The 21,245-nt window shown below is 36.8% G+C and overlaps 1 protein-coding gene across 1 annotated transcript in view; it reads right to left on the reverse strand.

Annotated features, from left to right (window-relative positions):
• ptprn2 (protein tyrosine phosphatase receptor type N2) overlaps positions 1–21,245 on the reverse strand; it is a 189,365-nt gene that overhangs the window by 50,237 nt on the left and 117,883 nt on the right. The window contains exon 12 of the mRNA XM_058781550.1: positions 15,657–15,721. Within this exon, the coding sequence (XP_058637533.1) occupies positions 15,657–15,721 (65 nt within the window). The remainder of the gene's footprint in view (positions 1–15,656; positions 15,722–21,245) is intronic.

A 21,245-nucleotide genomic window follows, 5' to 3' on the forward strand; every position in this document is an offset into this window, starting at 1 on the left:
TTAGTAAAAGTCGAAAAGGTAAGACTGCGGTTGATCGATGTGTTTTCGAAATAAAATAAAAGAACTTGAGTTTATTTCAATAAAGAAAAATATTGTGTTTGTTGGATAAAGATTATCGTACAGGGTTCGTCAACCTGACACAGCCTCTTTACATTTCAATGTTTAAAACATACACAACAGGATGTGCACATATAAGAAAGCATATGCACTAAAGAGAGGACTTTCATCTCCAGACCATTGAAAGGCCCTTGGAAAAAAAGAAAAGAGATGGAAAGAGAGGAAACAGGGTTAAGCTTTGAAGTTGTGTGCAGCACTCTTGGTATTTCAGGATCAATTTATTATCTGTGATTTCATTTCATTTGTGTTACTCCCTCTTTCCTCTGCATTAGGAGAACAACATCATTTGCTTTGATGTCTGAGGCAGAAATATCATGGCTCTACAGTGGAGATGTAAAGAATCTCTGAACTGGCACAAAAATCGAAATTATGTCCAGACTGGCTCAAAGTGGATGGTGGGACAAGCTAAAGTCTGAAACAAAGTGCTTATGGAAACACGTGTTATGAATTATGATCTATTTGTTCGATTCGTGTGCTCCGAACAACAAAAAAGCAGAAACAATCATGACCTTAAAGGGATACTGTACTTCACTCAAGAATGAAAATTCTGGCATCATTTACGCTCCCTCGTGTCATTCCAAAGAAGTATGACTTTCTTCTTCTAATATTTTGGTCCATACAATAATACAGCATTGTTCCTCACTGACTTTCATTGAATATGAAAGAAATGCATTTCCAGTAACTGCATTACTATACATAAACATGTCTAGAATGTCACAAGGCTTTCATCACAAAATTTGAGCTTTTAATAAATCACAGACGGAAGAATCATGACATATGGGCTTGTTAGGAAATGGTTGAAAATTTTCAATTTGTTTTGTGTCTTTTTACAAAACAAAACCTCCCTAAGATGCTGAAGTAGATGATGAAGAAACCTTGGGAGGAATCAGACTAACATGGGTAAGCCCTCCTCCTCCTTGAGCTTGCAGATATTTGAGTAAATTATGAATAATTAAATGTACTAAAACATATTGTCAAAATAACAACAGTCAGAAGTTTCACAATTATGTCAATGTTCAAAATGAGAAAAACATATGCAAGAGCGGAAATAATTAGGTAAATATTGACATTTTTTCTTGCTCAATGGAGGCTCACACAGGCCTATTGTGCTGCTGCTTTTGACCTTCTGTTTCTGAATCAATAATAATCTGATCATTCACCTGATTAGATTGAGGTGATCTTCACGGCCGGCTTTAATCTGTGGAGTTGTGATCTCCCTCACGTAAAGTATACACAGCAAACTGATGTTCGATCTAACCACCAATGAAGCCCTACATTATAGCACATATTGGCTGCGCAAAAGCTGAAAGCCACCATTAGGGGTAAAGTGGATATTCATTTGTGCCACCGTGCAGTGGACACGAAGGCCATATTTGTTGGCCTTCAATATAACAAATATGTGTGTTGCCATGGTGATCTTGACTTGTCTCTTCCTTTCTATCTGGCTGATTAACACCTTCAAGGTCATTTCTAATCAAGCAAAGACTGTAGAACACGGTGGAATGTATCAAATATTCCTTTGATACAAATTGATGTACGTTTCAGAAGCTTCCAGTCTGAGCACAATTCTGAGCTTCACATTCTGAGCAATAAAATATTTAAATACAGTATACAGAAAACTACTTCTTATTAATTTACAGTAAGATCACCAGACTCAGCTGCTTGAATAAAATTAAGCATCAAATGATTGAGAACAACTGAAAAGACAAAGCAAGTGTGAATGCCTTTGTCTAGCTAGGTATTCCTTTTTTTTCTTAGAGTATTCCAAAGTCTCCTGACTGTACAATATCTGACACACGTGTGACTCTGAGAAGCTTCTTAACGAGTCACGAGTGCAAATGGGGACTTTACGGAAACCCCATTTACATATCACAACAGAAACACCAATATCTTCCCCCAAAGACTTCTCAAGTGCCGCGGTAAAACATCAGCTTACATAAAAACTGTAGAGCTGTTATATTAACTGCTGCCTAGAAGTGCTAGAAGTGTGAGGTATTTTCAGGTTTCAATTTAAAACCTTAATTACAATATTAGAAAGAACCATGATTTTGTTCAAGACCAGAAAGGACAGATTTTGCAGACAATAAAACATCTTCAATAGCACTAAGCCGAATTATAGCATACATTTGTATTTAGTTGAATTGTTGTAGCTCACAATAGCTCACACTTTATTAACTGCCATAATAATAATAATAATACATATTACAATAATACACTTCAGCTGAGTTTTTTCTGCCGGACTGAAATGTGGATGCATATTGTATTTGCGCATATGTGTGACAACGTGTCACATATGTAGCATGTAGTGTAACACTAGCAGGGCAAATATCTGAAAGGAAGGTCTGGTGAAAAGGCCTGAATCTGTGAACTTATTGGAGAAACCTCTTCCTATTTCTACACTTGCAAGATGTGATTCGACAGCAGATCCCTTCCTTGACATGTCACAGTATTATATGCTAATGTTTATTTCCACTGCATCAAATTCTACTCTCTTGTTGGGCTGGGGGAGGAAGAGATGGGAAGAGAAAGAGAAAGTCAGTGCAGGGATGGAGAGAGAGTCTGGGAAGGCTCTCCAAGGTTTTGCTCACATACATATGAAAATACACTCTCTTTTTGTCAAAGGTGATGTTTCGATGAAATGCATTTGTACTCTAAAAACTCATTTAATACATTTGTGCCTATATGTTAAGTCTTTTATGCATTTACATGATTAAATATTATTTATAACAGCCGTTAATAATTACAGACTTTTCATGTTTCAGTTCATTTAACACTGTCTCTTTTTTCTCTCCATTTTTTACTATTGTATTTATGGATGAACTATCCCTTGTTACCTGCCAAGCTCCCATTCTACAATTAGAATTTGCATTTAAATGGCCTACCTAGTTAAATTAAGGTGAAATAACTGAAAGTAAATAAGCAGACAAGGTTTACAAGCCTTCAACTAAGACTATTCTATGAAATTCTATGAAAATTTTCTCCATAAAAATGTATACACAAAGATACATACACACACACACACATCAGGAAAATCGCACTTGAGATTCCTGCCTGTCATAGATGATTTTCTGCTCCTTCCTGCATTATCTGTTGAAGTGGTGCTTGGAGAATTCTCCTGCTAATGGCTTCATCCATGCATAAACAACCTGAAATAATTCCTGCCCCAATTTATTCACAAACTCAGTCAGATGTACCGTTTGACAGGATCTGCCTCCTGCTAATTTGAGAATAAAGTAGCCAGCAGCAGCGGCCCATTCATACACATCCTTCCCACTACAGTACCTGCTCCTGATGCCAGATGCCATCACAGCCCATCCCTTCTAGAACAGCTACTAAACTTTTCTTCCAGCACTTTACTGATCATCATTCAAACACCATTCTCAAACGCATCTCTTTTCCTCTAAAATACTTCACTTGACCTTCGCAAATCATCCACAGTTTCTTGACAAGTGCATCCAATGCAACAACTCACATCAAAGTAAACCTACAGAATCTCCAAATCTCAAAATAGTCCAACTCCGACCCATCTGATAACAATAATTACAGGCCAGCCTTTCTTTCTTTTTTTTCTTTTTTTTTTCTTGTCATGTCCTCTAAGCAGCCTGCTTTGTATTTTCATTTTTATATATTTTTTGCTAATTTTCTCGTATTATACACAACAGCTCTGATTTTCATACAAATATATAACTTCTTTTTTTCTTAATGTGACAGCAGAACTGCTCAGAACATTTTTCACACACAAAAAAAATTTACACAAAATTTACACAAAAACAATGACGGATTTTGTTCTGTTCTTCTTTGTATTTGGAACTCAAATCTTTTCCATACCATATTGCTAGGAACACTTAAACAGTTGTTGTTCAAAAATCCATCACCACACTACCAAAAATGCTTAAATTCATTAATATTAGTTAATGCCTTCACATCAAGTATTAAACCCTAACAATGGATATTTCTTCTACAGCATTTATAAATCTTTCATTGTTTACTGATGTTTATTCCTAATATTAATTACATTTACTTAAGTATTTATAATTTATGTATTACTTTAATTAAAAAATGTATTAATATATGTATAGTGATTAACAAAAGCTGTAAAATGGTTCACTGTTAGTTCATGTTAGCTTTTTCGGTAACACTTTACTTAAAGCCTTTACATATAATGCATCATAAAGGGTTATTAAAGGGTATAATGCATTATAATTATTCATAATATGCATTGTAACATGTTATATCTTGTCGTAAATAATTATAACCAAATTTAAAATGCACAGTGTAACAATGAATTGATAAGTGTTATAATGTGTTAACTGTGGTTACAGTTATTCATGAGATTGTACAATGCATTATAAGGTGCATTACAAGTCATAATTAATGCATTAAAACTACTTTTATAATGTATTATACATAAAGGCTTTAGGTAGAGTGTTACTGCCTTTTCATAAACGAATGTTAACGAATTGAACTGTATGTTCCGGCAAAAAAACTATCTTGAGGCTTTTGGGCAGACAAAAATGCTCGGCTGGTTTTGGGTAATGATGGACGGTTCTTTTTAAAGCTCTCCTTCCATCACCTCTCTACACCTGGATGTCTCCCACACTTCCCACCAACTGCTAGGCAAAGACTGTGAGTTAACGATAGGCCTGTGCAGCTGACATAGAGTGTTGGGGATTTAGTCGCTATGGAAACCCCTATCACAGCTGACGTGGGGTGGCAGAGTCATTGTCGCTATGACAACTGGGCCAGCTGACATACAGGTGGTCAGGGGGCGGGTGATATCACCAGGTGTTGTGTGCCCCCCATGACCTCTGGCAGTAATAGGAGGGGGAAAAAAGGTTAGGCTTTTCCTTTTTCCTTTTATGAGCTATGTATACATCTTTCACGTTACCTCTCTCATATCCCGGTCGTCTTGCTCTCCCTATTTCCCGTTCCCTTTTATTTTTCATCCTTTGTGCGTGGCCCTGTGTTTCTCCGTCCCTTAAACACCTTCCTCTTCCTCTCTCTCTCTCTCTCTCTCTCTCTTTCTCTGTCTTTTAATCAGAGAAGGAGCTATAAAGAGGTTCATCTTTTAACAGGGAGAAAGATATGATATACTGGCCAGCAAATGAGTTCATTAAAACATTAATCAACACATTTATCAACTTTCAACTGAAAAAAGAAATCTTCCCCTTCCTTGCTTCCATCTCGCAATTTTTATTTTTTTTTGCCTCCCTCACCCCCATCTCTATCAGATTTCACACATATTCAGTATATATTAATATGAAAAAACTCCATTGCCACCCTTTGTATTGCTGTTGTGCATAGAAAAAAATAAACCTACACTGTAAAAAATGACCGTAATTTTAATGGTGAAAGACTGTAAAAATGCTACAGTAAAAACCTATTAAGGGCGTGTTCACACTTGCCGTCTTTTTTGACAAGAAAAAGTTGACAAGAGCGTTTTTTTAGTAAAATAAAAAGCTGGCAGCGTTTTGGTTACTAAACAGAGTATTGATTTTTTCTTCTTTTTTTTTATTTTTCTTTTATATATATATATATATATATATATATATATAGCTTTGGGCTTATGTTGTGAGCAGATACACTGATGTGTATATTTTGTATTATGTTTTGTTTTATATTTGCTACTAGTTATTTTTTGATGTTGTGGTGCCTTTTTTTCAGCTAATGTTTGTGTTTTGTTGTTTATGGATGTAATGTTAATTTGTGTTTTGTTTTGTTTTTTTGTTACTATGTTGTGATTGTGATACATTGTGGGACCCCCTCGAAAACGAGATGGTACATCTCAAGGGGTTAATCCTAATAAATAAATTCAAATTTAAAAGTAAATAGCAGCCGAGGGCGTCTTTTGTTGCTATAACAACAGCTGCAACAGTAGCCTAGGCTGTTTGCTGCAGAAATGTTGAGAAAGAATAAAATGTTGGCTCTTGTGTTGGCTTTTGAAGTTAGCGGGTAGGGTAATGTCGGTTCAAAACAACGTTTGTGGGTGCGTGACATTAATTTGTGCTCATATCACACAACTCCTTGTGCTCCGAAACTAGTACGATCTATCTACCGGCTATCTTCTCCTTTTTTCTTGTTGTTTTTGTTGTTTTGTCTTTTTTAATTTTACAGTAACATAAAGTATTTGGAAGTGAAAAAGAATGTATAATGTACGGTGAAAAAAACATTTCCAGAATTATATTGCATTATAATTTCATTTGATGTTTTATTTTCATTGAAATAATTGTTTCATCTTAGTTTTTTTCTCATCAGTTGTGTATATTATGGTTATATGTTACATCTAATGTTGTTAAATGAATGTTTATTGCATTATTTCAGTTTCATGTGTGTTATGATGATGGTGTTTAGTGTTTGTGTGAATAACATTGTGCATCTATATATATTAATATTTTCTTTCTCAACTTTTGGAACAGCTGATTCTGATGAGCTTTGGTTCATCATGTGACTTTCTCATCATCACCTGCTTTTGGTGGTTATTGGTGTACTACAAAAGCACTAAACAGATTTCAGTACTTCAATTGGTTGGTAAATTAACATTATATCAGTTTAAAAAATATAACATTTAACATTTTAAATGTTAAATCCGCAGAAATTCAGTTAAAACCTAAAATGTTGCTAATTCTGGCAACCACAGCTGCCACTTTTATGGATTTTTTTTTTTTACAGTGTAGGTACAAATATCAAAACAACAGAGCTCTACATGCAGGAGCTATATGTGACATTCAGACATCACATCAAATAATCATGTCTTCATTTTAAATGTTGCATGTGCCCACATGAGGTGTGACCTGTGGAAGGCCTATCGATCCTCACTACTTATCTCTGTGACATTTCCTTACCTCAGTCTCCATCTACCACAGTCACATCCACCACTGTCATATCAGATCTCTAGCTAAGCATTTCTGTCATTACTTTAGCAGAGCGAGATTTCAGTCATGCGTGAGGTGAGAGGAATCCTATGACTTGATTGGCCCCCATGGGAAGGCATTTCTTTTCTTTTTCTTTCTTTTTTCTTTTCTATTTATTTCTTTTCTTTCCTTTTTCCTAGATCAGTCACGCCCCTGTTAGATCATGCCTCCTTGCCAGAAAATTAAGACCCAGTCCCGGATGCCAGCTCCTGTCAGAAAATATCTGTTTTGTCCGGTAACAGAACAACTAGTCAGCAAAGAAGCCTAATACCCAAAACCTGTTAACAGCAAGTCTTGTCTAGTACCCCAAATACCCCAAACAATTGTTTAACAGTCTTCTATCAGCCAAGTAAGTTGACTGAGAAAAGCCAGTGAAGAGCAGAAGCAGGAGATGAAGTGATGATGATAAAAAAGAGCAGAGTTTATTTAATAGTCTTAGTTGCATATGTTTCAATGCTCAGACTTTGTCTGACTAGCACAAATTCAACAAGGACTGTTAACTGATGCAACAGCATCCCATAAACCTTGAATTTCCATAAACATTCCCTCGTATTTCTTATTCATGAAGACAAACAGCCCTTGAAACACACAGTCATAAGACTAAACAACAATGGAAAAATAGTATAAAAACAATAATAATATAAATGGCTAATCAATTAATCATTTTTATTATAAATTATTATTTAATAAATGAAATAATAAAAATGATTAAATGATTGTAAATGAAAGAATGAATGAATAAATGAAAAATAAAAGAAAGAAAGTGAAACACAACACAAATGTATGATTGCTCTCTTGAAGCAAAACACACACAGTTTGCATTTGAGGACCCTCAGATCCTTCACTCCTTTATGATCGACTTATAATCCTTTTCCTCTCTCCTGTAAGTACATCCATCTTTTTCTCCTTTTGCCTTTCATAACCTGTATCAGTCCACCTACTCTCACACACTCCTGCTAGGTGAAACACACACAGTCATATGCACGGCTCTCCGTGCCTTTTTATTTTATTCAGAGCTATCTGATCACATTCACACAGCTGAGATAATTTCTCATTCCCTTCCAGCTGAGAGTCCTGCGGCCCCGCCGACCCCTGCAGAGCAGTCGTGATTAAGGCTAATTACCAACAAAACGGGCCAAGATGACAACCTTTAGACAGTGGTCCTGCACCCATACAGCATGGTGAAAATGACTTCCAGAGGTGTGTGAGCAAAGAGAATGAGAAAAAGAGGGCCAAAAAAGGGTAGTATTATCTCCAGAGCGCTGTAATGAGAGTTCTGGGTTCAAATAGTTACTTGCACCTCACTACAAAAATGCTTGCTGTTAAAATTTGGTTTTAAAAAAGGGTCAATATGGATGTTAAACATGACCAGCAGCTCAATCTCATCGTTAATTACTCTTTATTTTTATAAACGACATGATATGTTGTCAGTCGGCACTGCAAAATTTATGCACTCATGAACAGTTTGCAAACAAACAGTTTTCACCAGTAAAACATAAAAGCTGTTTCATGACCCTGTCATATTCAAATAATAATGTCGATGACAGTTTTTACTACCAACCCAGCAGTTACAGTGGATGAAAAGATAATGGACGAGCTGGAAGAAGCACAGCTTGTTTTGCGATGTATTCTCCTCTTTGCTTGTTTGTGGCAGGTCTTATGGTCACATTCTCTATTGGAAAGCTCATTTAGACCAGGTTCATAAAGGCTGCCGGCACATCAATACCCTACTTGATTACATTCTCACCTCCGCTGAGGGGCCTCGATGAATATTTATCAATGTGGATGCACGCGCACCCTCCCCTTTCATCACATCCGTCCACCGCCCCTCAAAACCTTCTTCACTTAATTTCTTTATGAATATTAAAGGCTGCATTATGTCAGCTCACAGACTGACAGCACTTGAGCTAATCCTGTTATTGTCTTAGCGAGATGGCTGCATCTCTTGCTTAATGTGTCAAAAAACATGCATCCTTTTATTTATTTATTTTTTCCCTCTCTCTATTGTTGTGTTTGTCTTATGTTGGCATGGAGACAACCCTAAGTGGATCGGAAAACAATTTGTGGAGGTGGGAGGATGGGTTATCAAAGTGCTGCTTTCAATAGGAATATGCTTGACGTTAATTCTTGGCAAACAATCAATGCCTGGGTTTTCATGTAATGGGAGCGTCGTGGCAAACGGCGCAGGGAAGGAAACTTGAACATCCTAGTGATTGTCCAAAGTCACAAAAAAACAAGAAAAATGCTCACATTTAATGGCGCAGATACGCAAATCATCAAAAATATTCCAACATTTTCTTAAAAACGCATTCCAACAAAGTATTTTTAAACTGCTTCCTGCAAATCACTTAACGTCATGTGCTGTGGATGATTAAAACACAACATTTTACTCTAAATACTGTGGATGAATGCACATTATTTTCAATGTGGAGCAGGCGTTTATATGTGTAAGGCTTCCGATGTCAGCTGCTCCCATTTATTTACATGGGAAGCCCATTGATGTTGAAAACTGTTATAATATTATTTTAATCTATTATTGTAATCATAAACACACTAGGTTATAGTGAAAAGGTTTGTTATTCTAGTTATTTACATAGCTTTTTTCCTGATCTAGATTTATAATAAACCTTCCATTGTATACTAAGAATATGATTGGGTTTGTGACAAATTGCTTAGGTCCTCTATCCTAAGTCACTTTGGATAAAATGCATAAATGAAAATGTAAATAGCAGCCAACAAATCAGAAGTCTCTCAGATTCACAGGAAATCATTGACTTTAACGCTGAAAAATAAGGCAGATACTAAATAATTCCATGTCTCTTGTACCCCACTGACATAAGGGTCTGTAACAGAGAAGTATTGCAATTTTATGCAATTTTATGCAATTTTAATTTTATTTAAAAATAAAACAACAGAAATCCCACAGTATATCCTACAGTATATTACAAGCATACTGAAGGCATTCTCTATGACATTCTCTGAGAAATCAGTGTCAATGACAATTAAAATATATTAAAACGGGAGTCAAGTTTAAATGGTTAATCATATTCACCAGAAAGATCATGGTGGTTGACCAGTTTTACCAAGTGTTGAACAAAAAGGCTATGACAGTTTGTCAGCTAGACCAGCCCTATCCAGAATGCTGATAATTTCCTTGCTATTTTATTTTAATTATCAGGCAAAAGGTGAATGTGAATTAGCTTAATAAATGTTAATTTACTAAAATTAGCATCAAATAATCACCAGGGGCCGGTTGCACCAGCTAGACGTAAAAAAGCTGGGTGTAAGCCCTACGCTGGGCTTTGCAACGTCCAGCTTTACAATAAATATTTACACCTGTTGCACCAACTAAAACTACGATCAGGCGCAGCTAAGCCCGGCGTAGACGATGCGAGTCCACGCTGACACATTCTCCCGCAGTTATAGATACAGCTGAGACGTTCACGCTGCAATGGCAACAACTACTAATATAGAACTGAATTGCTCAAGACATCATAACAAGTGAAGCCACCGCGCCATGATTTCATTGAGTAAACATTTTCTAACAAGTCCGCATTTTTATATAGTCTCCCTGCACGTTCCCATGACAGATTTCTTTAAACAAACATTAAAAATGAAGGCGGCAGGTTAAGTAAAATATAATGAATTCAATACAAGGCTTCTTTCTAGTTATTTTTTTCTAGCTGACAATCGAGGTTATATGTACAATGCATGTCTTTCCTGAGGTAGCCAAATGTGACTTTACGTGACGTCTTTCTGTGGCTGGAAAACCACATTTATAGTTTGTATTTTGTGATAAAACTGACAGAGTTTGAAAGCTGATACTTTTATCTCTGATTAAAAACAACAAAGCACAAACTTACTGTCATTATTGAATGGCAGGCACGCTACAATGGAATTAAAGACGTGAAATATTTCCAAGCATACTGTCCTTCCAAGCAAGATGTGGAATGGTAGGCTACATTTCTTTTAATAATCCCAGATCATATGTAATATTTTACTGTATAATTACAAGATGTACATTTTTTTATTTTTATTAGTTCAATTACTGTCGACAGAGTGTTATAGACAACACCGAGCTCCGCGACTGATATCGCTTATCCTGCCTGAAAAGACCATAAACATTGCAGTTCACGTCTGCAGTAATAATTAACTAACAGACATGAATCCTAAAAACTAATAATGTCCGAGCAAATCATGAGTTTTCACTTTACACCTACCTCTGACTAGGCGTAAGATTTAGTGTCAGACGTAGCACTACGCCGAGATGGTGCAACGGGTATAAATTCTACGCATGACTTAATGCGCATTTTACGTCCAGCCTAGCCTTACGACCGGGTGTACGTCCAGCTGGTGCAACCGGCCCCAGAAATCTAGTATCAGTGGTCTACAACAGGTCTAAAAAAAAGTTGGCACAGTGGCAACAAAGGGCTGAAAAAGCAAGACATTTTGAAAAGATTCAGTTGGGAGAACATCTAGCAACTAATTAAGTTAATTGACATCAGGTCTGTAACATGATTAGCTATAAAAGGGATGTCTTAGAGAGGCAGAGTCTCTCAGAAGTAAAGATGGGCAGAGGCTCTCCAATCTTTAAAAAGATTGTGGAATACTTTAAAAACAACGTTCCTCAACGTCAAATTGCAAAGGCTTTGCAAATCTCATCATCTACAGTGCTTAACATCATCAAAAGATTCAGAGAAACTGGAGAAATCTCTGTGTGCAAGGGACACCCTCAGATGACACTATATCACTCATCAGTATGATTCTGTCATTGACATTACTAAATGGGCCCAGGAATACTTCCAGAAACCACTGTCGGTAAACACAATCTGCCATGCCATCTGCAGATGCCAACTAAAGCTCTATCATGCTAAAAGGAAGCCATATGTGAACATGGTCCAGAAGCGTCGTCGTGTCCTGTGGGCCAAGGCTCATTTAAAATGGACTGTTTCAAAGTGGAAAAGTGTTCTATGGTCAGACGAGTCCAAATTTGACATTCTTGTTGGAAAGCAAGGACGCCGTGTCCTCTGAGCTAAAGAGGCGGGAGACCTTCCAGCGTGTCATCAGCGTTCAGTTCAAAACCCAGCATCTCTGATGGTATGGGGGTGCATAAGTGCATACGGTATGGGCAGCTTGCATGTTTTGGAAGGCACTATGAATGCTGAAAGGTATATAAGGTGTATTTCAGCAAGACAATGCAAAACCAGTTAATAATAACACATAAATGCCATAGTATACAGTATGAATATGGCAACCACAAGAGATTTTACATCAGATGCAGTTTGGTGCAATCTTAGTGAACCAATTACGATGATAACAGGACTTCAATTCTGGGACTTAACTTTTCAAGTTGGACGTATGACTTTTTCCTATTTGTTGACTGCTAGTCATAAGTGCTATGATTTTGCTGTATTTTGCCTTTACCTGTAATTGCTCACCACAAATGTAGCATAATAAGGTCGACAATCCATAATTTGAGCTTTTTAAAAGGGATAATTCACCAAAAATAAAAATTATGTTATCATTTACTCACCCTCAAGTTGTTCCAAACCTGTATGAATTTCTTTCTTCTGTTGAACACAAAATAAGTTTTTTTTGAAGAATGTGGGTAACAAAACAGTTGCTGGTCTCCACTAACTTCCACAGAATTTAAAAAAGGTAATATGTAAGTTAATGGGTACCAGCAGCTGTTTAGCTACCCATACATGTTTTAAATATCCTCTTTTGTGTTCATCAGAAGAAAGAAAATTCATACAGGTTTGGAACAACTTGAGGGTGAGTAAATGACAGAATCAGAATGCTGGTGGTGCTATTGCTAATCCATGACATTTCATTCTTGAACAAAAAGGCTATGACAGTTTGCCAGCTAGACCAGCCCTATCCAGAATCCTGATAATTTCATTGCTATTTTATTTTACTTATCAGGCAAAATGTGAATGTGAATTAGCTTAATAAATGTTAATTTATTAAAATTAGCATATTAGCATAAAATAATCATAAGAAATCTAGTATTTATAATGCCTGTCTTCTGTCAGCGGTCTAACAGGCAAGCTGGAAACCTATATCAGGCAAGAATGGGACCAAATTCCAACACCAAAACTCCAGAAACTCATAACCTTGAAGTTCAGATGTCTTCAAACTGTTTTGAAAAGAAGAGGAGATGCTACACCATGGTAAACATGCCCCCGTCCCAACTATTTTGAGACCTGTAGTAGGCATCAAATTTGAAATGAGCTCATTTTGTGCATAAATTTGTAAAATTTCTCAGTTTAAATATTTGTTATGTTATCTATGTTCTATTGTGAATAAAATATTGGCTCATGTGATTTGAAATTCTTCTAGTTTTAATTTTATTCAAATTTAAAAAACGTCCCAACATTTCCGGAATTTGGGTTGTAACAGGCAATGTTGCATCAATGCAGTTGTTAAGCAGTCCTCAATGGGCTCCTAAACATCTACCACCAAAACAACACAGACTTAAGGGCAGGTGGTCAATGGGTATAAGATCAAATGTTCCAGCATAAGAACAGTCTCATTCGCTCAGTGTTCCCTTAAAGCAAAACAAGTTTGACTATTTTCAATCTAACATATTAAACTACCACTGTGGTATATACCTGTGCAGTATTGTTTATGTTTTAAACGGTTTTATGTTTCATGCAGAACAGCACTTTTAATCAATTTAGTTTAAAGTATCCAGCCACATGTCTACGTGTTAGGCAATAGTCTCTAAACATCTCTTTCCATGTATTTGATTGAGATAACTAATAACCATCTGTCTCTCCATCCTCTCTCTCTCTCTGTTGTGTGGCCGTTTTGAGTGACAGAGTATATTTGGCATGTTGCCTCTGCAGCAGACAGCGAATTGAATCAGTGACATAGAGAGCCGCTTAGCTCTATTTAATGGCAATCACAGGCATACACACATATATACACACACACACACATAAATATATAGCACACAATCACAGAAAGAGGTTTAATGATGTAACCCCATTCCTTTGAGTGTAAGACGTGTAAGTTCTTTATATTAAGTCGAAAAATAAATGTGATTTAGGATTTGGCTTTTGGAGTTTTATCTGATCTAATAACTGACAAGAATAGAGAAGGCTAATAAGAGAATACCATAAATGCTATAGTAATAGCATGCATTTTTGGATATGCACCACAGTAATAGTATTTTTGGAAGTACTTTGGAATAACACATAAATGCAATAGTATACAGTATGAATATGGCAACCTTTTGCATCAGATGCAGTTCGATGCAATCTTAGTGAACCAATTACATTGATAACAGGACTTCAATTCTGGGACTTAACTTTTCAAGTTGGACGTAAGACTTTTTTCCTATTTGTTGACTGCTAGTCATAAGTGCTATGATTTTGCTGTATTTTGCCTTTACCTGTAATTGATCACCACAAATGTAGCATAATAAGGTCGACAATCCATAATTTGAGCTTTTTTAAATGGATATTTCACCAAAAATGAAAATTATGTTATCATTTACTCACCCTCAAGTTGTTCCAAACCTGTATGAATTTCTTTCTTCTGTTGAACACAAAATAAGTTTTTTTTGAAGAATGTGGGTAACAAAACAGTTGCTGGTCTCCACTGACTTCCATAGAATTGAAAAAAGGTATTATGTAAGTTAATGGGTACCAGCAGCTGTTTAGCTACCCATACATGTTTTAAATATCCTCTTTTGTGTTCATCAGAAGAAAGAAAATTCATACAGGTTTGGAACAACTTGAGGGTGAGTAAATGACAGAATCGTAAATGCTGGTGGTGCTATTGCTAATCCATGACATTTCATTCTTGAACAAAAAGGCTATGACAGTTTGCCAGCTAGACCAGCCCTATCCAGAATCCTGATAATTTCATTGCTATTTTATTTTACTTATCAGGCAAAATGTGAAAGTGAATTAGCTTAATAAATGTTAATTTATTCAAATTAGCATATTAGCATAAAATAATCATAAGAAATCTAGTATTTATAATGCCTGTCTTCTGTCAGCGGTCTAACAGGCAATGTTGCATCAATGCAGTTGTTAAGCAGTGCTCAATGGGCTCCTAAACATCTACCACCAAAACAACACAGACTTAATGGTAGGTGATCAATGGGTATGAGATCAAACGTCCCAGCATAAGAACAGTCTCATTCACTCAGTGTTCCCTTAAAGCAAAACAAAGTTTGACCATTTCCACTCTAACATATTAAACTACCGCTGTGGAATATACATACCTACGGAAATTCTAAGCGGCCATGCATTATTATTTTTTTCCTTCTTGTTTTCTCGTGATCATGCCTTCATTTTCTCATGATCTCGACATAACGAGTTGTTTTCGTAATCAATTTAGTTTAAAGTATCCAGCCACATGTCTACGTGTTAGGCAATAGTCTCTAAACATCTCTTTCCATGTATTTGATTGAGATAACTAATAACCATCTTTGGTATAAAAACCATCTATATAGTTTGATATAAAAACCATCTATAAAAGAATGCTAAGTTAAAGGACAGATTCTGCGAGTGAAACACATTCAATATGGGGTTGCACTCTGGGAAAGGAGGATGTCATCATTGGTGAGGGAGGAAGAGGGGAGAGAAAGAAGACTCCTTTCCTCTGACTTACATCACTCAGTCCAGCCTCAAGAATCCGCAGACCACTTTCCTTTTCCAGCTGTCCTTTCTGCTCAACTGTTGAAGAGAAAAAAGGGTGACCGAGTGAGAGCACATCAGAAACTATAGCATGTCATCAGTGCTGAAATGGATGTGTGTGTGACAGGTGTGTTTGAGCTAATTTGAATGGGCATTAGGTAGTCTGTTGTTTAAAATGATTTTCCATATTTGAGAAGATGTGACAGAAATGTATTTATTTTTGATAAAATCTGAATACTGAAATAAATATGAAATGACAAATATCCGCAAGCAACAATCAAGAGGGTGTGAGGAAAAAAAACAATGGAAAATGATGAGAGGGTGAGTAAAATGCTCTTCAGGATTATTAGCACTAAGAAAGGATTTTAGTATGTTTGGGGACTTAGAAGTATATTGCTCCAGAAAAATACACCAATCAAAATATGTTTCAGCCTGAAACCTGCAAGTACAAACATTTATCCTACCGTGTGAATCTGGGGGCAGTGGCAAAAAAATAAATAAAAAAAGAGCACTGTGTGGCTGCAATAACTGAATTTACTTAGACCGCTGTGGATGTCGTCATATTTTCAGCTGATGGATCAGAATTCTGCAGCTTTTTCGGTATGTGACTATCCAAAGCTTTCAGAGCTTTTGTATTGAATTAAAGGTCCAAAAATATGGCACATTGTGTGGGCTTTGTATGTCAAAATATATTTGCTGGTAACAATTTGTATGAGACTAAGCAGTTGTGTCAGAGATATCTTTTCTTTGATAACTTCTCAGAACACTAAAATCAGTAGTTCCTTTCAATAACGTGACATGTTTAATCCTTCAACTCATACATGAGCCATTTCAAGTGGCATTTCATGTGCTGCATCTGCTGGCATGACAGTAACAGTAAAGAAGCATGATGTGTTACATATCAACCATTTCTACATTTGGCCTGCAGTAATGTTAGTTTGCTTACAGCCCCAGCAAAGGAGTTGAAGTGATACTTAACTTCAGTACTTATTACAATTTCTGTTCATCCGTCACAGTTTGCTGTCTCTCCACAACACAAACCCACAACAAATCAGCCTGAAGGTCAGCAATGGTATGTATGTGTGTGTATGTGTGTGCACGTTTTTGTGAAAAGTCAGGACATAGATTTGTATAATGACAAAGGTATGACACAGGTTTTACAAGGAGAAGGTGACTTTTCAGGACATTGACCCATGTCCCCTCTTTTCAAAACGCTTATAAATCATACAGAGTGAGGTTTTTTGGGGGAAAGTTGAAATGCACAGTCTCCTGCAAGGGGTAGGTTTAGGTGTAGGGTTAGTGTAGGGCAATAGCACATACAGTAAGTACAGTATAAAAACCATTACGCCTATGGGATGTCCCCACTTTTCACAAAAACGAACATGTGTGTGTGTGTGTGTATATATATATATATATATATATACACACACACACATACATATACAGTGAGGAAAATAAGTATTTGAACACCCTGCTATTTTGCAAGTTCTCCCACTTAGAAATCATGGAGGGGTCTGAAATTGTCATCGTAGGTGCATGTCCACTGTGAGAGACATAATCTAAAAAAAAATCCAGAAATCACAATGTATGATTTTTAACTATTTATTTGTATGATACAGCTGCAAATAAGTATTTGAACACCTGAGAAAATCAATGTTAATATTTGGTACAGTAGCCTTTGTTTGCAATTACAGAGGTCAAACGTTTCCTGTAGTTTTTCACCAGGTTTGCACACACTGCAGGAGGGATTTTGGCCCACTCTTCTCTAGATCAGTCAGGTTTCTGGCCTGTCGCTGAGAAACACGGAGTTTGAGCTCCCTCAAAGATTCTCTATTGGGTTTAGGTCTGGAGACTGGCTAGGCCACGCCAGAACCTTGATATGCTTCTTACAGAGCCACTCCTTGGTTATCCTGGCTGTGTGCTTGGTCATTGTCATGTTGGAAGACCCAGCCTCGACCCATCTTCAATGCTCTAACTGAGGGAAGGAGGTTGTTCCCCAAAATCTCGCAATACATGGCCCCGGTCATCCTCTCCTTAATACAGTGCAGTCGCCCTGTCCCATGTGCAGAAAAACACCCCCAAAGCATGATGCTACCACCCCCATGCTTCACAGTAGGGATGGTGTTCTTGGGATGGTACTCATCATTCTTCTTCCTCCAAACACGTTTAGTGGAATTATGACCAAAAAGTTCTATTTTGGTCTCATCTGACCACATGACTTTCTCCCATGACTCCTCTGGATCATCCAAATGGTCATTGGCAAACTTAAGTCAGGCCTGGTTTAAGCAGGGGAACCTTCCGTGCCATGCATGATTTCAAACCATGGCGTCTTAGTGTATTACCAACAGTAACCTTGGAAGCGGTGGTCCCAGCTCTTTTCAGGTCATTGACCAGCTCCTCCCGTGTAGTTCTGGGCTGATTTCTCACCTTTCTTAGGATCATTGAGACCCCACGAGGTGAGATCTTGCATGGAGCCCCAGTCCGAGGGAGATTGACAGTCATGTTTAGCTTCTTCCATTTTCTAATGATTGCTCCAACAGTGGACCTTTTTCACCAAGCTGCTTGGCAATTTCCCGTAGCCCTTTCCAGCCTTGTGGAGGTGTACAATTTTGTCTCTAGTGTCTTTGGACAGCTCTTTGGTCTTGGCCATGTTAGTAGTTGGATTCTTACTGATTGTATGGGGTGGACAGGTGTCTTTATGCAGCTAACGACCTCAAACAGGTGCATCTAATTTAGGATAATAAATGGAGTGGAGGTGGACATTTTAAAGGCAGACTAACAGGTCTTTGAGGGTCAGAATTCTAGCTGATAGACAGGTGTTCAAATACTTATTTGCAGCTGTATCATACAAATAAATAGTTAAAAATCATACATTGTGATTTCTGGATTTTTTTTAGATTATGTCTCTCACAGTGGACATGCACCTCGATGACAATTTCAGACCCCTCCATGATTTCTAAGTGGGAGAACTTGCAAAATAGCAGGGTGTTCAAATACTTATTTTCCTCACTGTATATATATATATATATATACACACACAGTACCGTGAATATATATATATATATATATATATATATATATATATATATATATATATATATATATATATACACAGTACCGTGAAAAGGTTTTTGCCCACTTCCTGTTTTTTACATTTTTTTTGCATATTTGTCACACTTAAAAGATTCAGATCATCAAACAAATGTTAATATTACACAAAGTTAATGCAAATAAATACAAAATGCAATTTTTAAATGATGATTTCATTTATTAAGGGAAATCTGTTCAAACCTACCTGGCCCTACGTGAAAAATTAATTGTCCCCTCCTGTTAAATCAGTTAAATTTCACTAGCCAAACCCAGGCCTGATTACTGCCAGAGCTGTTGATTCAAGAAATCACTTAAATAGAACCTGTCTGACAAAGTGAAGCTTGCTTAAAGAGCAACACGTCATGCCGCAATCTAAATAAATTCAAGAACAGATGAGAAACAAAATAGTTGACATGTATCAGTCTGGAAAAGGTTATAAAGCCGTTTCTAAGGCTTTGGGACTCCAGCGAACCAGGGTCAGAGCCATTATCCACAAATGGAGAAAACTTGGAACAGTGGTGAACCTTCCCAGGTGTGGCCGGCCTACCAAAATGACCCCATGGGCGCAACGACGACTCATCCAGGAGATCATAAAAGAACCCATAACAACATCTAAAGAACTGCAGGCCTCACTTGCCTCAATTAAGGTCAGTGTTCATGATTCAACAATAAGAAAGAGACTGGGCAAAAACAGCATCCATGGGAGAGTTCCAAGGCAAAAGCCATTGCTGACCAAAAAGAACAAAAAGGCTTGTCTCACATTCGCCAAAAAATATCTTGATTATCCCCAAGACTTTTGGGCAAATATTCTGAGGACTAATGCGACAAAAGTTGGCGTAAAACCAACACAGCATTTCATAAAAAGAACATCATACCAACAGTCAAACATGGTGGTGGTAGTGTGATGGTCTGAAGCGGCTTTGCAGCTTCAGGACCTGGACGACTTGCCATAATTGATGGAACCATGAATTCTGCACTCTATCAGAAAATCCTGAAGGAGAATGTCCGGCCATCAGTTTGTGACTTCAAGCTCAAGCACACTTGGGTTATACAGCAGGACAATGATCCCAAACACACCAGCAAGTCCACCTCTGAATGGTTCAAGAAAAACAAAATTAAGGGTTTGGAGTGGCCAAATCAAAGTCCGGACTTAAATCCGACTGAGATGCTGTGGCATGATCTTAAACAGTCCATTCATGCTTGAAAACCCTCCAATGTTGCTGAATTAAAACAATGAATGAAATCATTACTTCAAAACTGCATTTTGTATTTCCTTGGCTTATCTTTGTGTAATATTAAAATTTGCTTGATGATCTGAATTATTTAAGTGTGACAAATATGCAAAAAAATAAAAAAACAGGAAGGGGGCAAAAACTTTTTCACGCCACTACATATATATATATATATATTCATATTCTTTTTTTTATTTAAAAAAATGTTGTTGGAAAAACATGAAAAATTTAGATTTTTAATTACAGGTATATTATTAATTCACAGTTGTTTGCTTGGTCAGTGGTCTTTGTGAGTTTTGGTTGATTTGCTGTTGTAGGCTTGAAGGACCTTTGAAATAACTAATAATTTGTTGAAGTGATATGGAACTGAAACACAGCTGTCAGACAAAAGTTACTATACATTCGAAACCAACACCCTTTCCCTTCAATGTTCCATGACTGTCTGAAACACATGATTCTGATGACCAGCTTAGAGATGAAAGCTGAATTTTTGCTCCTACAATATATACACAAAAACATTATTTTTGAATCATGCCATGAAAACTTATTTACTTTATTACAGCTAGCCACTGGGATAAATCTGTGATAAATCAATTTTAGCATGTAACTTTTACTCTTCCTAAGGATGCCTTTGATGTCATGAAGCTATTTTCATTTAGTGGCACCAAAAGCAGCAATTTCAATGTTGAAATTCTACATTTTAAAATGATTACTCTGAAACATTGCCAAGTTAATAACTGAGAAAATAAAATACTGTAGATACATACATAAAGATTTCCAGCGCTCTGTCTGGTTGTCAAAAAACACTGCACAATTAACAGTTTTCAGCAGCAAATAGGCCATCAGACACATTCATTATGAGAGGTGGGAATAATCTCAGTCAGTTACTGATCTAAATATGCGAACAATTACTTGCCATGTTCTATAAGCCATGAAGAAACATAGCACAACACAAGCATGAGAGAGTGTACAATCTAATATGTGGATTGAAGCATGTTTTAGGATGATAGAATCAAACAAAATGCATTAGTTTAAAAAAAGCTCATCATATAAGAGGAAACGCTTTCTCCTACTTTGATTCTCAGGCAAGTTGCTCTTTTCAAGCACAGCTTTGATAGTGCATTTAGAAAGAGAGAGTGAATTAAAAGGCTTTTTACAGATTACACAGAAGCGAAAATAATTATACAGTGTGAAATTATAATTGACTTTGTTTACTTTGCCGGAGCAGAAACGGCAGAGTG

Source organism: Onychostoma macrolepis, chromosome 07 (assembly GCF_012432095.1).
Source record: "Onychostoma macrolepis isolate SWU-2019 chromosome 07, ASM1243209v1, whole genome shotgun sequence".
Taxonomy (NCBI): domain Eukaryota; kingdom Metazoa; phylum Chordata; class Actinopteri; order Cypriniformes; family Cyprinidae; genus Onychostoma; species Onychostoma macrolepis.